The sequence below is a fragment of the Charadrius vociferus genome, unplaced genomic scaffold (genome assembly GCF_000708025.1).
Source record: "Charadrius vociferus isolate BGI_N301 unplaced genomic scaffold, ASM70802v2 scaffold105, whole genome shotgun sequence".
Classification (NCBI taxonomy): domain Eukaryota; kingdom Metazoa; phylum Chordata; class Aves; order Charadriiformes; family Charadriidae; genus Charadrius; species Charadrius vociferus.
This window is the reverse complement of record NW_009648543.1, coordinates 2,476,615-2,502,798: the sequence shown is the minus strand read 5'-3', so window position 1 is coordinate 2,502,798 and position 26,184 is coordinate 2,476,615. Positions and strand designations below refer to the sequence as shown.

Genomic DNA, 26,184 nt, shown 5'->3' with positions numbered 1-26,184 from the left:
TTTGAAAATTTATAATTTATGTTATTTTCCTTCAGACTGGACGATTTAAACTTAAAATTGCTGATATATTTTTCTGAAAATGAGAAGTGTGCATGCAGCCTCGTGGAAAACCAACTTAAAGATTTTTCCAGTGGTTGTGGCCAACTTCTCATCCTGTTCTAATTGAAGGTGGCTGATAAAGTTTTGCATAAAGCCTACTGTGGCGTTAATATGAGCCAGTATAACTCTAAATTTTGTAGTTCAAACTACAGTTTAGTTTTTGTGACACCACTGCATGATTTCCATATACATTAATTTCCTGACTAATTTCTCAACTGACAAAGTCCAACAAGTGATACTGCAGTGGCATCAGCAGAAAATCCACTTGGGAACTGTATGAGCTTGAGATCCGACCCTCCAACCACACTCCAGGGAGACAACATTCATAGCCATAAAAGCTCTGTAGAACGTAAGGCCAAATTCTGCTTGCCTATTTAAAACTTTACAGAAGCAATTTCCACTGAACTAAAAATTATCTCAGCTCTGGTAAAATTCAGTGTCCCAACATTACTGACTGCAATTTTTGGATAGCTGATTCACATAATTTCCCTCTGCCAGACATTTATACATCCATAACACAAAAAAGAGAGGCAATGTTCCACTCTAATGTGAAGGTGAAGGGAAGGAAGGATAGGTGTAGGATTTAATTCTGAATGACTGTAGAAGGTTCATTATATTATATCAATGTCCTGGAACTCTGAGGCAGTTGATGAGAGTACCTCCTTAGAAAAAATAGTAAAATAAAAATTTGACAAACCCGTCTTCTTCCAGTAGACTTTGACCTGAAGTTGATTGTCCTGATAGAAAGGAGTTCCAATTTTAAGAAAACGAGTGGTTTTTCTTCTTTGAAATGTTGGGTAAGGATCTACCAGTCCTTTCTGGGGTTTCCCAGCAGAAGATGTCTGTTCCTCTGCAATACACAGAACAATCAGGAATTATTTATTTTAGTACGGTGCCATATAATGACTATGCTAATGGTGCTGAAATTCAGAAAATAACACTATCTTTAATCCAAATTACCTTATTTCAGTATCTTACCTAAATGAAAATAATATAAAGAACAAATTGTCCACAATGGTTGAAAAGCATATATTTTTTTTGAAATTCAGTCAAAAAAATATTTTGGATAGAGAGAGAAAAAGGTAAACATACTTTAATATGAAAATGCTCTGTAAATTTCCAAAATAATCATAAGGAAAGGGAGTGTATTTATATCCCCAAGAACAAGAAATGTTAACACAATGACTTTTTAAACAGCCATAGTATCTAGCAGTTCTGTATTATCATTCATGGTCTTTACATTTGTGCAGTGGTTGAATATACACAAAACCCAAGGATGGCATTGAGTGTAACCCACAGAGTGCCACATGTGGTTATTACATCAAAGTAAATATAGTCCTTTGGCATGCTATGTAAGAACACTCTGGTCAGATTAAAGATCTTTCTTGCCCACTTTCCTGTTTCCAACAGTGAACAGTGAACGCTTAGGAAAACATTGTAAGAGCAGAATTAACTTTGAGCAATTCCTCCGGTGTTATGTGCCTAGCTTCTGACAAGCAACGGTAACGGGATGTCCTTCATCAAGTATTTCATTTGGCAACAGTTCATCAACATTTAGCAGGGTTGACAGCATTTCTAGACATTTTCAGTTAAAAAGGCAGCAATGCTGATTCAAAGTGCATTTACATTGTGCATTTGCAAATATATCAGTTCTGATTAAGAGGACAGTATCTGCATCAGATTAACAAAAAAAGCTGTGTTTAATGCAGTAATAAACCTAAATGAAAAGTAAAGATTCTAATAATTAGAAAGTGGCAAATTACTAACTACATACTTGAGAGAAAGAGGGAAAGACACAGGCTTCAATAATTACCACGAGTAACGTGTAAACTTGAACATTGTGCCCTACATGTAGCTTCAGCTGAAACCCACTTGCTTTTTGGACAAATTTACTTTTTCGATCTTTTGCTTAATCTGAGACAACTTTACATTTTCTTTGCTTGTTTTACATTAAAGTAAAACCAAACTTAAGCAAATTCTTTCTCAAGGTAACTGTATGTTTACACTACCTAAAAGGAAATCAAGAAGTGATAGAGAGAAGTACAAACATAAATCTTTTAGGTATAATTCAACTTAAAGTATTTTAATTTTACTAAATCCCTGCTTTGCTGCTCTCCGTGTGCTCCACTTCCAGAAAAATCAGGACACCAATTTAGAATATTTCTATATAAAGATCAAGAGAGAGAGTCTTGCTGCATTTCCCAGAAGTGAAGCATACAAATATAGTGAGGCAATGCGTTTCTGAGTGTGGGGAAATATAATGCCAGAGGGCCAGGGTCAAAGCTCACAGAGGTCTGTAGGACTAAATTACTTCAGCGGGTTATGGACTACTCTCTACTCTGACAGTAGGAACAGACACCTAAAAAACCAGAGCTTAATTCCACAGAGAGCTGAGTAAGTGACAGTAGGACTTCAGCAAAATTGGCATGTTGCATCTGGTTACTTCCCAGAGGCCATGGAAGTCCCCAGACAAAGAGAAGGAGTGAATGTCATGTCCTAGATAACATTTCAGGCAATATTTTTTTCTTTTTCATATGTTTCCATCTGCTTCTGAGTACTCTCAAAAGTACCTCACGCAGGACTGGCTCTGTACCTAATGAACTTCAGTAAGATTCAGAAGATGAATTTGCATCTCCTCCAGGAGTAGTTTTTATTGTCTTTTCTATGTAAGCTATAATTTAGCCATTTTTTTTTTAAATGTCCAAAAAAGTCCAAATATACATCTCAGCAGAGTGCTCTATCCACAGAAATGTGTGATATCAGTGGTTTATGCTCAAAGAATCTTGAATCCTTTACTTCGTGGCTTCAACACAAAGATTTGTCTATAAGCTTATTATTGAAGTATTCTACTGGAAAACAAATAACGTGTTTTAGTTCTCGCAGGTGCTGATTTGCAGTTAAAAAGAAAATCCTGCTCATTAACTAAATGGATGTTCATAACTTGAATATAACAGTCAAATACTTGAAGTATATGAGAAAACAAAAATATTGCTCCTAGTATAGTATTACTCTGGTTTAAAAAACAATACAACAATTAATGATCCTTTTAGTCTAAAAAGGTCACCACAGTAAAGTGAAATAAAGCACAAGGCATAAGAAAGTCTATACTAATTAGACATTAATAGATAGGAGACTTTCACAGAAACCACTGATGGACTGTTTTATGAAACAAAACTATCAACAAGATGGCAGATTATCCAAGCAAAATTGTGGATGGAATTTAAATCTTGCTGTGATGATGACAGGAAAGAGGTGCCACTGGAGTGGACAGAAAATGATGAAATCACCAAAGTCACACGTGAGGTATAGGGTAAAGGAACTTCATTTGGTAGAGGACTTGTAAGTAATAAATCAGATGTGATCTGCATCAGATTCTGAAAAACACAATGTTTTGGAGAGAGAAAAGTGAAACAAAAATCATCTTCTCCTTACAGAGACCCATTGGTGATATAGACCATGAGAGACAGACCATTAGTGAGACCATGGAGAGTTGATACAGCACTACCAGCAAAAGGGTTTCTCACAGTAAGTATAGAATGGTACCAAAAATGACGTAGTCCAATCTCGATTACTCAGCTTCAGTTTAGAAGGGTTTTGTTATAGAAAAAGTCTTTATTTACTCTCATGTTTAAAGAAGATGATGATCTGACCTAATGTCAGGACTAGCAATAAAGCCTGAAAAACATCAGTTGATTCATTATCCTTGCTCCCAAGAGGGGAAAGTTTATAAAGCTATTTTCTTAGTGAAATAAGAGAAAGAAATTCAACAGCTGGCTCAATGTCACTTTGGCTAGTTATGTATAATGACACCTAGAACTTCATCCCAGTTACCAGGACACATCTCACCATCAGATTCAGGGGAAATCCAGGCCTCAGTCTTCTCCTGTGACCTGATGTAAACTCAACTCAGTTACATATTTGTTATCAATCTTCTAACCACAAGAGACAAAAAGAGTGGGAGTGGGGTGGTTGGGAGATGTTAAAAAAAAAAAAAACCAAAAAAAAAAGGAAATTTTTGCTTGTTTATCTAGGAAAATGTGTTTTGCAGAAAGAAAGAAAGAAAAAAAAAAAAAAGAAGCAAACCCAAGAAAAAATTCTTAGGAAAATACTCAGCAAAATGAGAACATCTCTCATAAACACCAACTATACACTTCTAGTGGAGCTCAGTGTCTGAGTATACAAGTATACAGTTCCCACTGTAGTTTTTCTTCTATTACATCTCCTGTGCACATACAGAAAAGAAAGGAAAACTAAATGAGGTAGCTCAAAGAAACTTTTGATATCATGCACAATCCTGAAAATTAGGTCACTTTTCCAGGAGACGACAGAAAGCACAGGTACAATCTAGGAAAGCCAGTATGGAAAGGGCAGAATTTATATTCACTTACATTGGGCTTCACTGAGGATTTAACCCAGACTTGCCTCATATACACACTGTGGAGATTCAAGCTTACATTTTGGTATGGATTTCAAGCAAAGACTCAGTGTATTGAAGAGCAGAAAACCTGGCCCTCTGCTGTCTCTTAAAATGGACCAAAAAGGTAGTAAAAATGAGCTTAATATGGGAAAAAGAAGGATCTTTAGGTCTATTTTGTCATCTTGGTACGTTAAAATGGGAAGCAACTGTAGATATGAAGGTCTGTCATAGCTAGCAACTACTTTAAAATATTTTACGTATATCCAAACTGAATATGCTTGCAGGAGGGTCCAGCAACAATAGCAATTTATTAGTTAGGGTGAGAGTAATTACAGTTATGTTATGAAAATAGTGAAAAGTAAAGTTTAAACTTTGAGCGTACTTTAAGAAAAAGAATGGGAATGGATGGAAAATGAAATGGAGTCAGGATAGGATATATAAAATTATAGTCTTTAACATCTTATTATCAGAATTTTGCTGCATTTGTTAAGTAGACACATCAGCAGCTGGGGCAGTAACTTGGTATTGCATTGTAATTATACAAATAGCATTTAACTAAGACTAAGAATCAGGGTTTACTTTTGGATTCAGATATGCTTTTCAATTATATTACTTAGCATGTGAGGTTTAAAGAAGATCTTAACAAGAAATCACCTGACATCTAAAGATCTCAAGATTCTAATTTGAATGTGGGTCCTATGTGTGCAATAATATCTTGAAAATTCATTGCTTATCAGGCATGGAACATTTTAGACTCCTTAACAACGAGCTGATGTTTTATATTAGTTTATAGTAGATACACATTTGTGTGGATGAAGAATTTGAATTAATGGGCTACTCAGAATGGTCAGGATTTTGAAAAGCATTGCAAGCTAAAACCGTCCAGTTGAGACAAAGACACAGACACTGTTCTATCCCAGCCACTGAAAAATACAGTAAGTATTTATACCTGTATTTTATTTAAAAAATATTAACACCGCAGTCATACAAATGCTGCCATTTTTCTTGCATTTGTTTATTTCAGGTGAGTAAGATAAAGAATTAATCACAAACTGTCACCAATTTTTAGATAAGAAATTTAACATTAAAAGGTTACTCAACTTCATTGAGACGGGATCACTATGATATGAAACAGAAAGCTTTAAGAATTTTTTTTTTTTTTTTAATTTGAGAAATCATTATATAAAACATTCAAATTCCAGATAAAGAAGAGATAAAGTATTCAGGTGTTTGAACAGAATTACTCACTATTATTCCTGGTGTCCTGAGTTGTGCTAAAATGGAGAGAAACCTTAGCACTTTTTAGGCGTATCTGACCCCAACGTGTTACTGCCTGCAGTTCTACATTGTAGTTGCTGTTGGGTTGGAGTCCCTCCAAGACCACATAATTTTGGGCCTATAATAGAGGAGAATAAATATACAAAGTAGTTATAGTATTACTGAAACATAGACCCTTATTAAAAGCAGGCCTGTTATCTTAGTCACACTACTCTTTGGAAATCAGAAAAGAAAACTCACGTATAAATTTCAACTGAGCAAAATTCCCTTTTTCTAAAAAGTACATTTTATTTGACTCTGGTTTTCTGTGTCATTTTAAAAATACTAACCTTCTTGATGTTCACATAATTTTGGGAAATACAGACACCTGTCATTTCGGTCAAAACTAAAGAGTTTTTTTTTACATAAAACAAGTTTTTTTCTTATGCCAAAATTATTTTAGCTAAAGAAATTTAAACTTTTATTCCCAAATTTCTGTGTTAGCAACACAATTGAAAAGTTTTTTCTAGAGACAGTCAGTCTGAAGACAGCTAAAATCCAACATTCAGCACATTTGTCAATATTTTCTATTTGTTTCAACTGCTGAAAACAAAAATGAGAAAAATCAACTCAAAACCCACAATCAAAAATACCCCCTCATTGGTAATAACACTTTTCCACTACAGAATGGAAAACAGAAAAAATACAGTTTTCATTGTCACGGAAATTTCTTAAATTTGAAAACACTAGAGTAGGGTTATCATTCTCTGGTCAATAACCCATAAATTAAGGCAAGTCCCATGATACTGCAAAGAAGAGCCAAAGGTTCTCAGCATTCTTACTCTTCTAAATTTTTTTTAATGCATTTATAAAAATGTCCTTCTAGCCCCTGTCTCAGACAGAAGACATTACTCCATGTTTTCATTAGAATACTTTGTGCCTCTGAAGTCTGACAGTCAATCCAGAGTGAAAAGCTAAACCACGTACTGCCATATTTAACACTTCAGGGATTGTCAAAAGCATTTCATATCAATTACCTTTCTTTGTTTTGTGCTGAGATATTTATAACATTAAGTATAACACTCAATTAACAGTGTTAATATTGTACTCAAATTATTTGAATGTCTACCTGGAATGATTTCATATGGAAATCGCTATAAAATTAATTGAACTAGACTACACCTAAAGGTAAAAAACAGGTAAAAAAAAAATCTGCAATGATCTTTAAAAAATAAGATTTTTTCCACCTTTAATTTACTTTTTTCACATTTTTCTGCAGTTTCAATTTTTAGATAGAAGAGTTGCTATAATATTCAAAGGACCATTGATTAGCAATAGGCTCAGGAGTGTCTTGTGGGGGAAGTCTGACTCTCACTGGCATTGCCGTAGAGTTTCATGACATGCTGCAGAAGAAGAAGTACATTGAGCCAGGAGTAATACAGGAGATAATCTAAGAGCCTGCCTTTTCTCTAAAATATGCCTTGGCTCTTCTGGATTTCCCTATATTCAAGGTCAGAACTTGGTCCAAATTACTGTAATGTATATTAGATCTGTTTTAATATATTTATACATAGGATATACCCTACATAAAGTGCCAACACAACATTAAGGACCCAGTTCAATTTTGAAATTCTCTGGGTTTTGTGATGTATCAGCTTATGGACAGAAAGCTCCCCTGTATCTTTAGGCTGTAGCCTCTGCCATGAAGATCTCTAGCCAATGGGAGCTTTCCTGAGAAACACAAACTTTTCTACCTAGCACAGTCCAACCCTACTCCTACCTTGCCAAAGTGATTTTTTAAAAGTACAAGAAAGAATTAACTTTTCTATGCATATTTAGTTTTTTTTTTTAAAGTTAAAAAAAAAAAAAAAGTATTTAAATGAAGTAGCAACCAATAACCAAGTTATCTCAGCACGTGAAATTACCCCATATTGTCTACATTTGTGGGAAAATTTCCTTTTCCTGCCTGCCCAGCACAGAGGTGGTGACTCTGAGTCAGTAGCCTTCAGACGTTGGTCACCCATCAGGTCCCATGAGAAGAGATGGGTCCAGCATGCTCCCATGGTGGTGCCTCTGCTGTGTCCAATCTGCTGTAGATGAACTCAGCACACAGCCTTCATTGGCTTTATTTCTCTCAAGGTTTGGTGACTGAGGGGCAGAGAGACAACTATAACCCTCCAGCTGTCATTCATCACAGAGCAAGTGGGCAGCCAGAGCCAAAATACAGTTAACGTAGACATGGGACCAAATTCTTACAATGCATTTATTAAGAGCACGGAGAATTAAGTTCAGCCTGTTATCTGTAACTCATTTCCATTTCTATTAACTACTTTAAAATATTATGCCATATCCTTAAGGATATCACAATAGAGAGTTTTCCAGTAAAGTATATTTGATACATCATTCAAGAAACTCAGAGGAACTTACTGCTATGGAAATACGTCAGTTCTTTGGTACAGCAGCTTATTTAAAGTTTTGGGTTTGTTTTTTCCTTGGGCTTATACTGATTATTTAACGGTTCTTCTTTATGATAGCATCACAAGTTGTATTTGCATAGTGAGAGAACAATGTGACAGATGATGTTGGACTTTTCAAATAAAACAAATGCTGTATCTTTAAGAAGCAGTAATAAAATAAGCCTGAATTTAGACAACAAACAGTATTTAACTTTCTATTCATCTCTCCTGCAAAATCTTATAGTATTTATCTGCATTTTAAGACAGAATTCTACTTGTCTCCCTGAGTTCAGTGAAAGATAGAGACTGAGAGATCAAAATCGTCTATGGGGTTGGTGATACTAAAAATTAAGACCACTACTATACCAGCTGCTGAAATCATTGCGATCAATCATGTATTTTCTACTTACACTCTATTTTGTGCCAGAAATAAGCCATATTTCTGTCCCATTTACTGTTTTCTTTCTTACCCCATCGGTAATCTTTCTTCTCTTTTTTTTAGCTGGGATTACATATTTGCTATATGTCCAGCTCCAGAAGACTTTGTAGTGGTGCACTGGGATATCAGGCTCTTCTGGAAGATCCCAGGTAATCATTACATTTACACTCCCATCATTGTTTGCACTGATATTGGCAATTCTGATGTTAGATGGAGCTGGTGGAGCAGACGGATCTGGAATTTAAAAAAAAAACAAAAAGATTCTAACGTAAAGATCATGTTCAATAAAGTAAAGGTCATCTTCATCTTACCAGGCGTACATGAGCTGGATTAAATATTCTCAATACACGGAAGAAAATTCAGGCAAAAATTTCCCGTAAGTGATTTGGCTTCTTATAAGTTCTAGAAATTCAAGCTCTACTGAAATAAAAATTGTGGGTTAGCATCTAGTTTTGTCATTATTCTGTGTTCAGAATAATGTTCACAAATTTGTGAGCAATATAGTTCACAAATATTATGAAGCTTTATAAAAACATACTACACAATCAGTTTTACTTCTGTCATTAACTACTTTAAATACATAGTGAGTGTAAAACATTCATGTTCTACAAGTGATCACAGTATTGTATGGTGGAAACACCGAATATTTTTTTAGTGTTGCCAGGTAATTCTCAGGTGATAACATTATGTTTCTACATGTTGAATCTTTCAAAACTCTAGTATTGATATTCACCACCATAGACATAAACACTTCCTTAGAATAAATATAATTTAGATGTAATGATATATTATGATGTTATAGAAGTCTACAGGGCTTTTCAGAACAATAAAAAACAATTAGCTACGCCTGTGACTTAATTCCATATTCTGGCTTAATTTCTGGTCAACATCAACTGAAATATTATTCCTCTAGTTGTCTCTGTGCTGACCCTAGAGTCATGAAGGACACCCGACAGTCAGGGGTTCCAATATTGAACCTTTCCCAACACTGAATGTTAGGTCCTCTTTGTGGGCCTACTATATAATACCCTGGCCCTGATTAATGGGAATCAATGGAAATCTTGCAACTGAGCTTCTAAAATCCAAATTGCTATTTACTTCTACTTTTTAATCCTACTTTTTTTTAAATGGCTGTGGTGACAAAATATAAGGAAACTGTAAACCCAAAATTTAAGTAAAAGTAAACAGTGTGACTCAAAAAAAAAAAGTATATCAGGCAGAATAAAGGCACGTAAGTAATTAAGGCACGTTATGAAACTGTAGCCAAGAAAAAATAATCTCATAAAAAAGCATTTTCATATAGCTTTTTAGCCAAATAAATCACCACTTATTCGCCAGAAATAAAACTGGAGGTGTGCAGAGGGGACACCAGGCATTCATTTACTGCATGGTTCACCTGCATCTTTTTATAATGGTAAATGAGCTGTTAAATAAACTTTCCAGACATACTAAATTCATCAGATAATCCCTAAGACAAACGAGCTCACTGAAAAATTCCATCGTTTAGTTCATTGAAATTGACACATTCAGAATTAATAAGGACAGCATTTCCTTTTTAAAGATCAGCAGATGTGAAATAATGGCTTATTCCTGTTATTTAACAGGACTCTTGGTTAAATAACAATGGATGCTCCTGTTTTCTCACACATGCCATTTTAGTTAAATAGTAATGGATGCCCCTGTTTCCTCACACATATAATTCAACCCAACTTTTGGCCATAAAAGTTACAAAGCATATGTGAGTTTAAGAATTCTGCAAATTTAACTTAATTTTCAAAATAATAGGAATTCCTTATTTCTTCTCACTTCTTTTTTAAATCAGCTTTCCAGTCAGTTCCCTTTGTTTTTTTTGGGTCTTTGGAGAATCACTGTTCTTACACTTACTTCCTTACCTGTGAAGTAGCCAACAACTCCATCTTAAAGTATACAAAGTTATTTATATTGGAGGGGATATATTTAAGAGATTAATTTAGTTAAATGGTTTGTACTGTTCTGTAACACAAGTTTTCATTTACTTCTATCATTTAATAAAATAAGTAGATATAAAGTGAAATTTAAGTACAATAAATATAATCAGAATCATTACTTATAAATCCAAAATCTTTATTAAGTATTCATCTTCACTGAGTTAAAATGTTAGGGTTTTTTTTCATGTTATATGGCAATGTATTATGGCAATAAAACATTTATAACCTGAAGTGCAACATGATCATATTACTGTAGGTGAATTATTCAGGTTATCTCCCAGAAGTACTATGCATCATGTATTATGTATACATAACATATGTGATAGAATTAAAGTGTTTGAGAGAATATGTCTTCACAAATGGTCAGATATAAGCAAAACCAATTCTAACCATAAAACATGTTTGTCTTTATTCTGCATCTATAAAAGACTCATTAAAAAGAGAGTCATTTAAAAAATCTAAAAGTTAAATGAAATAGCTTTTCTGGAAAAAAGTGTCTTACATGATTAAAAATATTTGGAAGTTCTGTTCACCAGTTTCTCCTAGATCTAAAAGCAAATGACCAAATTTACATTCTTCCTTTTCAAATGTTTCTGTCCCTATAAGAATGCAAGACAGCATGTAATTTTCCTTGTATAAAGTTAGCAATTGACCAGAACAGAGCTTTTATATGTCTCAGAATCACAGGATTATTTCTTTTTTAAGGTAACTTCAAACACCCCTGTTTTTCTCAGCAACATAAGCAGAAGAAGAAAACATTGAGAAAGAACTGTGTGCGTACTGAAACCAATAGATCATTTCTTCTGACTTCTACAGCACCGGCATTTCACGCTGCACTTTTGATAACTGCACAGTTTATTGAAAACAGTACTTTATCAGTAGCATTTCTTCTGTGTTCACTAGAAATAGTCCAGTCAGCAGACAAAATGCTGATCCATATTTAAAAGAAAGTCTAGTAGTGTCTCTCCTTTGCTATGGGAGAATATAAACATTGTATTAAAAACCATTGGGTAATTACAGTTAAGGAAAGACAGAACATCCTCGTAAGAGGAATATACATGAGAAATAATACAGCAATAGCAGAAACATTTTCCTGAGGGTCCCCTTTCTTCAAAGTCTCTCTTTTGCAAGCCTCACAAATGTCATCCACAAAAATGCCTTTGAACAGGAGGAAGAGTGGTGGTGGTAGCAGTAGAAGACAGAAAAGAAGATCTGCAGTTGACAGACACGAAGAGTCAACACATTTGAAAGTGCCACATTTTCCAGAAGAGCTTTTTTAAAACTAGGAGACTTAGCTGGAGAACATAATAGATTAGAAGGACTTAAGACATCAAAGATGAACAAAACTTAACTTATTACAGTTTTGCACTTAATCATCTGAAAAAACCCTGTCTGATTGTAGAGACAAAACCATAAAATATTTCTTGGCTTTGAGGTGTATTACCTGAAATATGAAGCCACTTAGTGAGTGTTTTATACCAGCTGAGGATCCATTCCATATTAAGTATTTCAATACCAATATACAATTTATTCATCTATTTCTATATCTTTCTGTGACACTCATCACTATTAAAACTGGCAGAAATATAATTTTGTAAGCTAAAAAACTCAAGAATATTAATCTTTTCTTTCATCTGAAAGGACTGAGTTTCACCACCAAAACAAACAGGTGAGAAGGAATAGCAGCAAGGTAAGATTTGTGATCTCTGCTATTAACAGGAAACAAACCCAAATGACCCAAACCCCACCCTCAAAAACCCAATGAAACACATAGAAGGCCAAAAATCCAGACCTCTCCAAAGCCACCCTTTCACACACCCCCAAAAAAAAACCAGAAAGCCAAAAACCTGTTAAGTGTAAGAGCATGCTCCTCCATAATACATGCCTGCCAGTTACCAGATAACAGATCACTTGTTTTTGCTGACTTTTTTTAAGCCTTCACTATTGCATTATTGAATGGAAAAGTCATGCTTCTGCAAGGTGCTCTGTTCTGCTTATGTCTATACAGACATTAAAAGCAGTATAGAACTCGTGCTGAAGTACTTCAAGGTCTGATAAGCGATACTGGATTATAAGTCTTACATACATAAGGTGTTTGTTAACCCGACTATGAAGCTAAACTGGCATTCTGCTGACCACGAAGCTAACAGCCAGTCTACTGTTATTCTTCACATATCTGTGATCACTTTGACTGACTGCCCACATGTATAATTCAGATACATGAACATTAAATTACTGGAATGGAAGCTACTGCCAGTTTTTCAAATTTAAAGTTCTGAAATTTTATATACATGAATTTATCTGAGTGTTAAATCAAAGTCTTTGGCTTGCAGAAAAAGTGATGCTAGCTGCAGCTTTTTCTTTGCAGTTTATACTACAACTCAAATAGAATAAAAGTTATTATATATATACTAGAATTTGGCACAGACAGCTGTCCTCAAATTCGAAAAAATTCTGGTCTCAGCAGCCTGACAAATAAATCACTTCTCACTGCTAGAAATGATAGCTTCATTAGGTCAAGGCTGAAGCTGCTGTTCCAGCACATGGAGTAAGTACTGCATTTGTCTGGATTGTATCTGGCTTGAATATACCCAAAGGACTTAAATTCTTGTGGCTACTCAGCCATCACAAGCAAAACTGTCTCCAGTCCCCAAACAGGAGGATGCCTTGCTGCAAATAAAAGAAAAAAAGAAAACCCTCACATCATCACCATTTCAAAATGCACATCCTCCCACACTCATATCTGTAAACATAGTGATAGATAATTTATATTTTACAAAATTCTCTCAATCAATAGGATCTGGAAGCACTTTGCAACCTTAAAACAGCATGGGCAAGCTATACACAAGAATCACATCACACATTGCTGCAATGCATCCACTTTGGCTCTAAATGTGGCAACTGTAACGAAAACAGTAAATGATTTGGAATATAGAAGAGAAGAAAATAATGACATTGGAACCGGAATTCTAAATCTGAGCTGTAAAAGTGATAGTAAGTTTGACTCTATTTTAAACCCTTTCTTACAGAGCTTTTTTTTCTGACTTAAAATGGATCTCCCATTGCTATCTTTTAAACATTAGACCTTTCAACTCTAAAAATCTGCTGAAGCTGCTCTACAGACAAGTTTCCAACCATTAAACAGTTCCAAGGCATAAGCGGGAGAACTGGCTTTGCCCAATGGAAATGGCACACATAAACCAGCTGTGCAACAGTATAAAAAAATCATTTGTCCCAGAGGAGCAACAGAAAGAATTTTATTGCTGGGAGTGGGTGTCTGTTCTGGTTTTACTAACACTCTGTAATGTATGCATGAAATCACATCCAGCGTGGTACTTATGTGCTGTGAAAACAATGTTGTCTGCTTCCTTTTGCTTGACAATTTATCCTGTGTATGCTAGCAACTGCCTTCATGATGAAGATAAAAACCTTCAGCAGAGGTAGAAGGATCGGCTGGTTTGGGCTCATTGAGTTCATCTTCTAGCCTCTTTTTGTCTCAGAAAATCACTCAGTACCTAACTACAGACCAGCAAGATAATGTATGATATGGAAATACCTAGCACTGATCCCTCTAGCTGACTGCAGCCTCTGTTACTAAGAGTTCATTCTCATCATAAATCATAAAATGCTAGAAAATGCATTTTCTGCATTTTCATTGTTGCATTTGTTGCACACCCAAATGCAACAAATTAGAAGTTTTATTACTAGTGCCAAGCAGCTTCTGACCAGTTGGGTTAGGCTATCCTATGCCTGCTTAATTGGAGAAAAGCACAGGAACCTTTTCATCTAAGGAGACTTCTTTATGGACTGCAGGAACGGTTCTCTCCTGCTTCCAGAGAAAATGAAGCAGCTTGGAGAGAGCCAGTCAAAATATGAAGAGAAACATATTTGTACCTTTGGGGATCAAAAATGTTCTGCCAGGCATTCTGTTAGCTTTATTTATTGCTGTCATTGCAAATTGTTGCCACTCAGTTGAAGATGAAAAAGAAAGCACACACAATTAAAAAACCCGGAAAAGTGGAAATCACTGTCAAAATATCAGAAAGTTTTGATCAATTTCAGCCGACAGTGTCAATCTGAAAACCCATGTGCAGAGTCCTACTTCTAGGAAAGAACCCACTCTCCTAGGTGCAGTATTCACTCCGTCTTCTAGCCACTCCGCTCCAAACAGATAGGCATAGTCTATGAGTGTTTCTTGTAACTTTGGAATAACATTTTGGCAAAATGAAGCATTGCTTCCTTCCCTGTGAAAGGACATGACATACAAACCCTTCACTACCTTTATAAAAAAGAAATGAGCAGCATTAAAAAAATCTCTGCTTAAGCTCTGAATATTTAATAAATTATCTCAGCTATGTCACTTTGATTATTTATTATTTACAGGTTAATGCCACAAATGAACACATGAGGCAGTGTAAAACAGCTAATAAACCTTCACCTCAAATATTTACAGTATAAGAGTATCAAAAGCTGCAGTAGATAAAACCTCAAAACACAATTAGATGAAGAATGGTAAGCTAGAATGCCTGATGAAATACTTTTGTTTTCCTGGTTTTGTCTTTTTCATGACCAGGAAATTAAACTAATTTGGATAATAAGGAGCTTTATTTAGTGATAGAAAAGTTCATGGAAATTATATACCTCAGAAGACTTAACATTATTGTGAAGAAAACAAAACCTTACTTTGCCCTGTCTCCTTAGAGATCACATTTTTCGCATTTGCAAAAAACAAAAAATAGTATAAAACAGTATTGTGGTAACCAGACAAAATTCTTCTCTCCAAATAATTAACTGCAGCAATGTTCTGAATGTCCTTTTTAACAGCTTAAAATATTTAGTGACAGAGACTTTGTGGTGCCACACTCCTCCCTAGTTTCAGATTATATATCATGTTTGTCCTCCTTTAAAAAAAAAATAAACCCAAATAATTTGCTATTCATTATAACTTATGAGCTATTGGTAAAAGTTCAGCATCTTGTGTGAGAAACTGTCTCAGGAATTGCTGTCATGTTTCCTGATCAAAGGGTTTCTTTTTGAAGAAAACTTCTGTTAAGTCTGACAAAGATAGTCATCTTCTCTTGGTCTCAGCACAACAGGGTGAATTGAAACAGTACAAGAACTAATGTGAATTTCTGTCCACACTTCACATAAATGTAGCACAATCAGTCAGCAACCTTCCAAAGGTGATGTGCCAAAGTCCGCTTTCCTTTTCCAAACCGGAGGTTAAATGTGCATGTAGGAGCTCAGCAGGGGCCAGTAGATGCTGGCTCTCAAAAAACTAGGCTCATCTGAGCAGCAGCTTCTTGCCTCTCTGCCAGGCAGGGGCCGCTGCTTCCCGCTGAGCCCCAAAGGAGCCAAAATGCCTATATGACACTATAACTGTTACCACTATGAATGCCTACTGGGGACATGGAGGCTAAGAGATACTGATCGAGGCACCCCAGTACCATTCTACAGTCACCACCTAGCAGCATCTTCATCTGTGTCACTTGGCGCTTCTACACGTTTCATCTGGTGAACGTGGTATCTTTATAATAACCACTGACAATACCAAAGTGTCTAAAGTAGTCAAATGAGCTGCCAGAATAGGATGACTTTGGCTACGAAGCTGATAGCTAACTGAACTCCTTGCTGTTTGTCTGGCAATTCACAATTCTCTGCCAAGGGCTGGAGTTTAGATTTGAAAAGTGTTATTTTGAGGGTTATAGAAGCCTTTTGAACACCACTGGCTACATACTTTCTGCCATTATCAAGATCTTGTTATTTTGGTTTATTTGGTAAGAGCAATGCAGAGGTACAACTGGCTCCTGTTGTCCTTGTCACAAAGTCCTAAAAGTGCTCCCCACCTCCACCAGCCAGCTGTGGGCAGCGCTCAAGGAAAGCAAGTGCTTCAGGGGTAGCTGCAGAGACCACAGAAAAAGAGGACTCTAGTATCTAACGTGTAATCATACCAAACCCACAAGCTCCTGAAACACAAATCACTGCCAGCTGGAAGGCTATTCTGAAGATTTATCCCTATGTGCTTATCCCGCTCTTGCGCTATTCTCCAAAAACCCACTTTTGTCTGGGGTCAGATAATGGGCAAAAGAGACGTTCAGTATGAGTCACCATGGATTTTCTTATATTCACTATCAATGTAGGTATTTTGAAGAGTATACTCCTGTGGCTAGCACATTCAGTAGGAGATTAATTCTTTGGAAAGTAATACAAAACCTGCCTGAAAATGTCACGTTCAAGCCAAAACCTCAGTGATATCATGATACACCTTTATGTAATTGCAATTTAGTGGTTCCAAGCAGAATAGTTGGAAACTCTTTACAAACTCAGTAAAACATCTGACAATGATCTGAGTTTAAAAGAACATTGGTACCTAATTCAGCAACACAGTGCTGTATCTGCTGAAGTGTTGCTGATGAAGAAAAGCAAAGAAAAAGCTACTGCTGCTGCTGAGTCCTAGCAGTAAGCTCAAAACAGCTTGAAGGAACTGTATTTTTGATGTGACTGAAATGATATGCTCCTTAAGTGTAATAAATTCTTAAAATACTACTTCTTTTATACTTGAAGAGGTTTGTGGTCACAGCAGTAATGGGATAGCTATGCCAGCCAACCTTCCTACCACAAATGTGGTTATAGGACCAAAAAATTATTGAGTCTAGTGTATACTTATTCAGTAAGTAATTAAACCATCCATAACAGCAAAAGCACTTGCATGCCTCTATAACTGCATCTACAATAAGACTTTTTCTAGGACTGACTGAAAACCTAGGACAGGAACCCCTAGATGGCAACTGCCCATATTGCAAGATAATTCTACCTGCAGAAAGAGGAGGAAATGCATTCCTTGAAGTATGCTTTATATCAGTGTAAAGATTCTGGCACTACTAAAACAATGACAAGTCTTTCTATTAGAAACTACCTCTGTTAGCAGAGTGAAGAATGATAGATCTCATTCTTTGGCACTAAAGTCAACTAGCATTGTCTGGCTATGCCCACATTTTCAACTGACTGCCTTTAAGGAAGAGTGACCACATCCAGACCGTCTGTCTGTCAGGAATAGTTTCTGGCCTGTGCTAACTCCAATGCTATGCATGAGAGCCATCCAGGAAAATTTTGCTTTGCATGGGTCAAAGGCACACCAGGGACAATGACAGCAACTTCATAGGATGGGAGATCCATTTCCATCTTCCCCATCCTCCAAATACCATTAACTGCTACAGAAATAATTTTCGAAGTTATTTTATTAACCAAACCCTCGCAAAGCCAGAAATGGCAACAAAAATTCCTACAATACTTTGTGGATTGGCCAGCATGACTTTCTAATAAGCAGAATCACGCTACTCAGCATTTACATTCTTTTTATTCTCAAGCCCTTACGATTAGTGCTAGCAAGGGGAAAGTTATATTAAGAGAGCCCACAGTTCCACCAAAACAATGCTGCTAAAATTATTTAGATATAGGAGACAAAGTATTTCAATACTCTGCTAAACATATGGCAGCAACATATTTCTCATATCCAAAAAGAAAAATAAGAGAAACCTCTTGGAATAACACACTGAAACCCCAGTTCCTCCATGTTTCATGGTCAGGGTCACGTTGCTTGATACCAACCATGCGGAAAATGTTTAAAAGGAGGTTTATTCATTGAGACCCCTTACTGATAAAAGAATAATGACACTTTTAACCTTTAATTCCTTTGCCAACTTCAAACAAATCTCACACTATTTCTAAAGCCAGTGGCAAAACTGCCCAAAAACCTACCTGTTAAAAAACTTCTGCCACAAATTAGGCAGATCAGGTTGCGCTCCACATCTGAGTGAACGGACGGCGAGCACCAGACATAGCAAATGAAAACTAACCTTTCGAGGATCGGAAGTGCTTGCTGGGTGCCGTGAAGCCTCTCGTCCCGTGCACGTTCACAGCTGCCACACGGAACTGGTACCACCTGCTCGCTCGGATGTCTGGCAGCCGAACCCGCTCATCTGTAGTCTGGTGGGGAAAATATCATGCTTACACTCATCGTTCTGACACGGGTAGTTGTGCTATCATCTCCCATGCAACACTGGTTAGTCAGACCAAAAGGTACTTCTTTAATATGCACTAGTGTTGGCAGGCTGTATGCAACCACCTCACCTGACTCTGAGCATCATTCTGCACTGCAAAGCATTTACAGCTGCAAACAAAATCATATAACCACCCAATTTTACAGTGCATTGCAGGTCTTTTCTGGGAAAAGTAACCTTTAGAAAATTGGTGAAGTGTTAAATTCACAAAATTAGTTTTCCAGTTGTCACAACCTTCACCAGTGTATAGGGCCTAGCTGTTCAGGTGTTGATGTTTCAGGACACTCATTGCCCCAGGTCACAGCACTCATTTCTCCAATTCTCAGAGAATTAGAGGTCCAAAATGGCTTCACAAAATCCAGCACTGTGAGAAGCCACCTATTCTGGTTCACAGGAAACACAAAACCCTCAGGTAATGAATGTACGCCTTCTTCAGATCTTTGGCACTTATGTCAAAAAGACACTCACTGTTTTAACTCTTCCCTGCAGACTTTTCGTAGGTCATAGGAGATGACCTTTTCTCCAACAACACCCACTGAGACTGCTAGTGTCATGAGTTCACTTTCCACCTTCTGTGGGGAGTGCCTTAACTACTGAAATATGGAATAAGCATAGATGCACTCTGAACCCTGTCAGTAGGAGGTGCTTTATGTGCTCTTATTCTGAGTCCTGCTTTCCTGTGTCTTTTTTTCCCCTTTAAACTTTTAGAGAGCTATCTTCTGCAATGTTTCTTATTTTTTCTAAGGTACAAAGACCAGAACTGAACACAGCCTCCTGGCAACCCCTGAATCGCTGCCAAGTACAGAAGACATAGCATTTTTATAGAACTCATCAGAAACTCATCCACTTGTTGCAATTTTAGTTTTGCAATTACCTCTCAATTATCCAATTTTCAATTTATTTTAGGATGTCATATTTATTGCATTTTAATTTAATTCTTTAATCAAAATAACACATGAACCTGAACCAAATGTCCTGTATATGTCTAAATATACTATAAAATCATTACTGATTATCATTACTGACCAAACATGCAAGCTCACTAAAAATGTAGCGACACCAATTTATTTTCACTAGCTCTGTTTTGTATAACTTCAAAAATCTACCTTCCTTGTATAGCATTCAATATTACTTGCAATGATGCCAAGCACTTCCTAAAAAAGGCACAGCATCATTTCTGCTTTTTGCTCTTTCCAGTCTGTGTAAGAAAGCAGCAGCTGCTCACCTAACTTATAGCCAAAACTTGAGGAAATTGCTTTAGCTCTCCAGCAGTGGTATTTTTAGAGCCCTGACCAATACAATTTGGAGGTGTTATCCTACACTTAATCTCTTCATTTAGTGACAAGCAAAATTTAGGGAAACAGCTATCTTGCTTGGCTGTGCACGTAAAGAAAAGAGAGCTTTTCTAAACTGCGCTATAGACTCCTCTCAGACTGGTAAGTGTTGCAGGCTTTAAGCCCCTCACATATTGCTGCTACTCAGAATCCTCCATTCAGACTGCTGTATTTGTATTTATAGCTTAAGCAGTGGTAAAAGTCCTAATGCTTTCATTGTCTCCCTCATCCTCCTTCCATTTTTAGTTTTTATGTTACCTGTAGAGTGAATTATCTTGTCCAGTGAAGCAGTTCCCCTAGGCAAGAGACTACCTGCACAAACTTTTACTATTATTTTCATTTTATGGACCACTCAGATGTGCTAGTTTTTTCCAGTCTGCAGGCCCACATACTCAAGAATTTACAGATAAGACATAACAGTAAACTAGAGTAAAATAAACGATCACTATATTAACAGAAAAAAAAAACAAACCCAAGGATAGACTCAGACCACTGCTGCAACTGACATCAGGGTCAGGATCAATATCCAATTGTAATTAACTAGTTACAACACTGTTTTTTTAAAAACAGAGTTGCTGAATTTAATTACAAGGCAAACATAATCTGAATAGACTTGACCCCAAATTCCTCAGCTAAAGAATCTTGTTTGCCATTTTCATCAGCTCAGTTATTCTGATAGGGCTAATTAAAAGAAAGGATTTCAGTTGTGTCATTCTTCCATGGCAACCATGAAATACTGTAAGATCAAATGATCTGTCAATCCATATCACCAAAATTATTTTAATTTATGAACATGCCTCGGGCCTATTACTTTCATCATTCATTTTGCTGGTAAAGCTCCTGTTAAACTCAATGGCATGCAAGAGGTGTAACTCCTGGATTAGAGAGTATAAACTACTTTGGCACCTATAAGCAACCTTTATATAGATTTAATAAATTTCAAGAAAGAGTTAAATACTACTGAGATATCTTATACTACCTAAATGGTAAAACGAATTTTTTTGTTTAATTGCTTCAGTTAGTTCTCCCTACTTATTAAGTAGGTTTGGAGCTGAGATCGTGATATTCACAGTCCTTTCAATATCTGTCTTATATTAACATAAGCCCACTAAATGGTATGCTGAGTAGTATTACAGTAAGCAATGGGCTGTTTCACTGTGTTCATTCCATTTCTTTCACACTATCAATCCTGGATTCCCTTCTGTAGTGCAAAGGTTTAAGGGAAATAGGAGAGGACAGCCTCACCCTGCTGAGTTCATAGCTCTCCACCTTCTTTTGAAACTACGCACAGTGGTAAAAGAATTAGCAGTTCAAAGAGCGCAGTGATACCATCCAGGGTATCAGAAGAGCTGAGTTTATGTTTCCTCTGATACAGAAGAAACCTGACAGTGCTGCATCCGCTACTCTATCAAAGGACAGCAGACCTCATCTGTTACGAGTGAATGCAATCCCACACAAGGTGGGCACTGTCTAAGAATGCTCACCAAAGCAAGCCTTTGCTCCTGGGAGACGGAGAAATAAACCTTTACTGTACAAGACTGGTGGTTAGCTCCAGCAGTGATTTCTTGCTGTCAAGAGCTCAGAAACTTTTTGTGATCCTCAGAACCAGAACTTCAAGTGTCTCAAAAATTTCAAGTTTTAAAAGAGATTAGTTGTCCACAGGGTTTGGACAATTCCAAGGTGAAGCACTAAGGTTTGTCACAATCAAGCTAGCAGTAAATACAGCTCCTTATTTGTTTAATAAAGGAATAAATTAATAAATAAACTTCATTATTGTCTGCCCATATGTATACATATATATAAGTGTATGTGTACATACTTGACATCCATTCACATAACACAGACGTGTTCTGTCTGGAAATAACTCACCTGGCATATTTGAATTAACTTCATTAATTAACTTAATAAGATTAACTATCTAAGTTTCCAATGTAAACAGCAATATTATTATTTTTAGAAAGCATTAGCACCAAACAGAATTATAAGCTTGTTCACAAGATATACAGTATTCTGACAGAATAGCGCAGCACGTCCTGCTCAGCTGGTTAAACCTTAAAAGAGAGTAGCATAAGAAACTTCACATAACCACTTAGGACACATAACTACATTAGGACACTGTACTAGCTAACCAGGCAAACTAGTATCTTATTTTCCATAGGTTTTATATTAACCAATGGAAATTAGTCAAATGGTTTGTTATGTCAAGTTTTCCCAAAAGTGTGCAGTAAAAATATAAAGTTAACAAAATCCTTTCCCCAACTGAAAAGTAACTAAAAATGTTATCAATGTGTTTGCTTTCTTTACATACTCGGAGAGTTAAATAAATATTAATAGACTGAGCTTTCCTTCTTAAAAAGAAAACATCAGAAAAGACCTGATGACACAATACAATGCAAAGGAAACAAACTTTTTCAAAATTATTTTTTCAATACCAAGTAAAAATTTATGAGACATGAGAAATTATTTGCAAATTAGCTCATGTAAAGGCAATAGAAAACAGTAAGTTTTTTTGAAAAATAAACATTTTAAAATAAAGTTCCAGAAGACTGGAAGGCAGCTAATGTCACCCCATCTACAAGAAGAGCAAAAAGGAGGACCCAGGAAATTATAGGCCCATCAGTCTTACTTCAGTCCCTGGGAAAGTTATGGAACAAATCCTCCTGGAGCCTATCACAAGTCAAATGAAGCACGTAACTGGGAAAAGCCAGCATGGATTCACCAAGGACAAACCGTGCTTGATAAACCTGATCACCTCCTAGGACAAAGTAACCTGCTCAGTTGATGTTGGGCAAACGGTGGACGTTGTCTACCTGGATTTCTTCAAAGCTTTCAGCATGGTTTCCCAGAGCCTCCTGCTAGAGAAACTGATGTGTTATGGTCTAGACAAGAGGTCGGTGCCATGGGTGGGGACCTGACTGACAGGCCACATCCAGAGGGTGGTGGTAAAGAGCTCCTTTTCAAACTGGCAACCTGTCACAAGTGGGATGCCCCAGGGATTGATACTGGGCCCAACACTGTTTAATATCTTCATAAGTGACCTGGATGATGGGATCAAGTGTATCCTGACAAGGTTTGCTGATGACACCAAACTGAGGAAGTGGACAGTTCAGAAGGGAAAGCCACCCTGCAGGAAGACCTGGATAGGCTGGAAGAGTGGGCTCACAGGAACCTTATGAAGCTCAACAGGGACAAGTGTAAGGTCTTGCCCCTGGGAAAACATAATCCAGGAGTGCAGCACAGGCTGGGATCTACCTGGCTGGTGAGCAGCTCTGTGCAAAGGGACTTGAGGGTCCCGATGAACAACAAGCTCAACAGGAGTGAACAGTGTGCTGCTGTGGCAAAGCAAGCCAAGAGCATGCTGCATTGCATCAACAAGGGCATCACCAGCAGAGACAAAGAAGTCAAGAAGTTAGTTCTGGGGACATTCCGATTGGACACAAGAGGAAAATTGTTCACAATGAGAACAATCAGCCATTGGAATAATCTCCTCAGGGAAGTGGTGGATTCCCCAACATTGGACACTTCCAAGATTCCGCTGGACAGGGTGCTGGGCCACTGTGTCTAGACCGTGCTTTTGCCAAGAAAGGTTGGACCAGATAATCCTTGAGGTCCCTTCCAATCTGGTATTCTATGATTCTATGATTATGGAAAATTATAACCCTATTTCTTCTTGGACATATAGTACAAATAGAATATTGGATGAGCAACATTGATAAATTATTATTAAATTTCTTATAAGAAGATGGAAACAATAACTTCGCATAATTACATTACACATGGGTATAGGCATAGAGAAATTCAGATCCTCACCTATAGCCTTTTTGATCTTCAACTGCTTTTTACATGCTCTCTAGCTTAAGCTGCAGAGTAATGAAAAAGCCGTCATCACCTCCCCTGGACTGAAATGCCCCAGGAGTTCTCAGCTGAACGGCTGAGCTCTTCGCAGCCTTTGCCTATAATTAAGGTCTTATAGCCCAATGTTTTGGAATTGTACAAGAAAAAATCTCAGTTATATGGACAAGAAAAGCCCTGAGGCTGTGCACACAGTCACTTTAGTCAAATTGGATATCCATCCTTGTTGCTGATATTGCAAAATAAATTCTACTGCATGCAGCCACACATTAAAGAAATTTGACTGCCTGGTAGGATGCCTAAAACTACAAACACCATGGAGGTACACTACTCTGTAGAGACAGAAATTCTGGTTACTAGTACCCCTCAAGGGTGCCCAGCCTGTATGTCCCGTAAGGTATACACAGTTCACAAAGCCAGTTAGGCATCCTGAAGCTTGTTCTTAACTGACATCCCCAATGGGGTCCATCACACAATCAACCACACATCTCTTGTGATGCAAAAGGGACAACTAGGCTCTCAGAAAGTTGGAGGAGGCTTCTCCTGACACAGAGATTAACTTAGCCCCTTCTGCCCACATGTAACAGACTCCCAGGAAAGGCAGCTGTCAAGATTCTTAACACTCTTGCACAGGAACACATTTCTGAAACACTCTCCCCTGTACATCCACTGCAAGAAGGCAGAGGTTCGTATGCGCTCCACTACTATGGAGCATATATAGTCTGTGCTTCCAGAAATGTGCATGAGGTCTGTTTCTGGGATGAGAAAAAGCACAGCAGTGTGCTACATCTGCAGTCTAGATCCACCAGCCAGAAAAGTTAGGCTTCTACAGTCTAGCACATATACGTGCCACAGTTACAGCAGGAAGTAATCCAGATTTGGCTCATTTTTGCTATGTGGTATTTTCCTAGAAGCAAAAGCAGGAGGTTGGTTGCTGAATATGCAGAATGCAGACTGAAGACCTGCACATCAGCTGAGAGATAATAAATAACTCACTGCAACTTTATCACGTTTGGAGGTCTGCACGTTCCCTTGGGCTTGCACAAGCAGGGTTTCATGCCAAGCTCTGCTGCCGGTGACTTTTTCTGAGCAAGACTCTAACATAGTGACAGCCCCCTGTAGCACCACACTGAAGCTAAGAGCTTCACTTCTGAGTGTTCAGTTTCACAAGCTTGACATTATTTTAAGATAGCTTTTTCCTACATAATCTGAATAGAGAATGAACACAGATTGTCACAGAACTTAAACTCTTTCCTTCAGTTTGTGGATGGTTCTATTTATTCTCTCTTTCCTTTTTTTCCTAGCTATAATGACATTTTGCAGGTCTTTTCAAAATCAGCATTCTACTTTTCTTGTCAGCAGGGATGAGGGCGAAGCAGTTAAGATAAACGATTGGAACTCTGCCATCCAGGTGGACTGTCAGCATGTTAAAAAACAGATTGAAACTGGGAAGGAACTAAGTGAAAATTTATGCTCTGTTGGCTGCTTCTCATTAAGAAACATTTGCTCATGAATCTTACATTTTCAGTCTGGATTGCACTGAGTGATAAGAGCATGACATCATAGTCTTTTCTGAATTGGGAGGGTAACATCTGAAAAAACAAACTTTACAAAGAATAAAGTGTTTCGTCTCTTTTTCATTCCTTGTTTTATTTTAGAAAATTAAATAGCCTTTTCACCAATTGTATTTTCTTATCTCTTTTATAAGACCCAAGCCATGCCTTGGAGATTGTGCACTGAGTCCCACTGACCTCAAAAGGACTATGTCTTTTATGTGCTCCCTTCAATGGATTTTGATATCTAATTTTACATTTTTCAAGAGATTTGTGGCTTTCAGAGACTTTGGAATTTCCATCTGAATAGATTGTAAGTATTTGCTTACAAGAAAGTGCCACTTATTGGCCTTATGAAAATCAAGTCTCCAGCTAGTTTTATCTAAAAAGAGCAAACCCACAAAATATACTCATTTTGAAAACAAACCTCTGAGTATTTTCTCTTCTGGGGACAAGGAAACCACTATTTACTTCTTTACTAATATATTCACCATTTTTTATGAAGTCATTTTCAATACATACTAAAAGCATCTGATGTTTCTGTAACTGAAAAACTGGAAGTGAAAATACTGAAGTTCATTTCTCTTGAGTAAATCTAGAGACCAGTCCATTGAGCAGTGAAGTAAAGCCTTGGAGATCTAGATTCTGTTTGCAGCTCTGTCATGACCTGGAAAGAGACCCTATAAAGGGATCCCTCTGCATGAGCCTCCCCACCTGTAAGTGATCTAACTCTTCTACAACATGAAGAGG

At 37.1% G+C, this 26,184-nt stretch overlaps 1 protein-coding gene across 1 annotated transcript in view; it reads right to left on the bottom strand.

Moving 5' to 3' along the window:
• KAL1 (Kallmann syndrome 1 sequence) overlaps positions 1-26,184 on the bottom strand; it is a 131,609-nt gene that overhangs the window by 25,823 nt on the left and 79,602 nt on the right. The window contains exons 10-13 of the mRNA XM_009885964.1: positions 18,492-18,621; positions 8,700-8,902; positions 5,765-5,912; positions 797-949 (exon numbers count right to left, since the gene is read on the bottom strand). Coding sequence (XP_009884266.1) covers positions 797-949; positions 5,765-5,912; positions 8,700-8,902; positions 18,492-18,621 — 634 coding nt within the window. The remainder of the gene's footprint in view (positions 1-796; positions 950-5,764; positions 5,913-8,699; positions 8,903-18,491; positions 18,622-26,184) is intronic.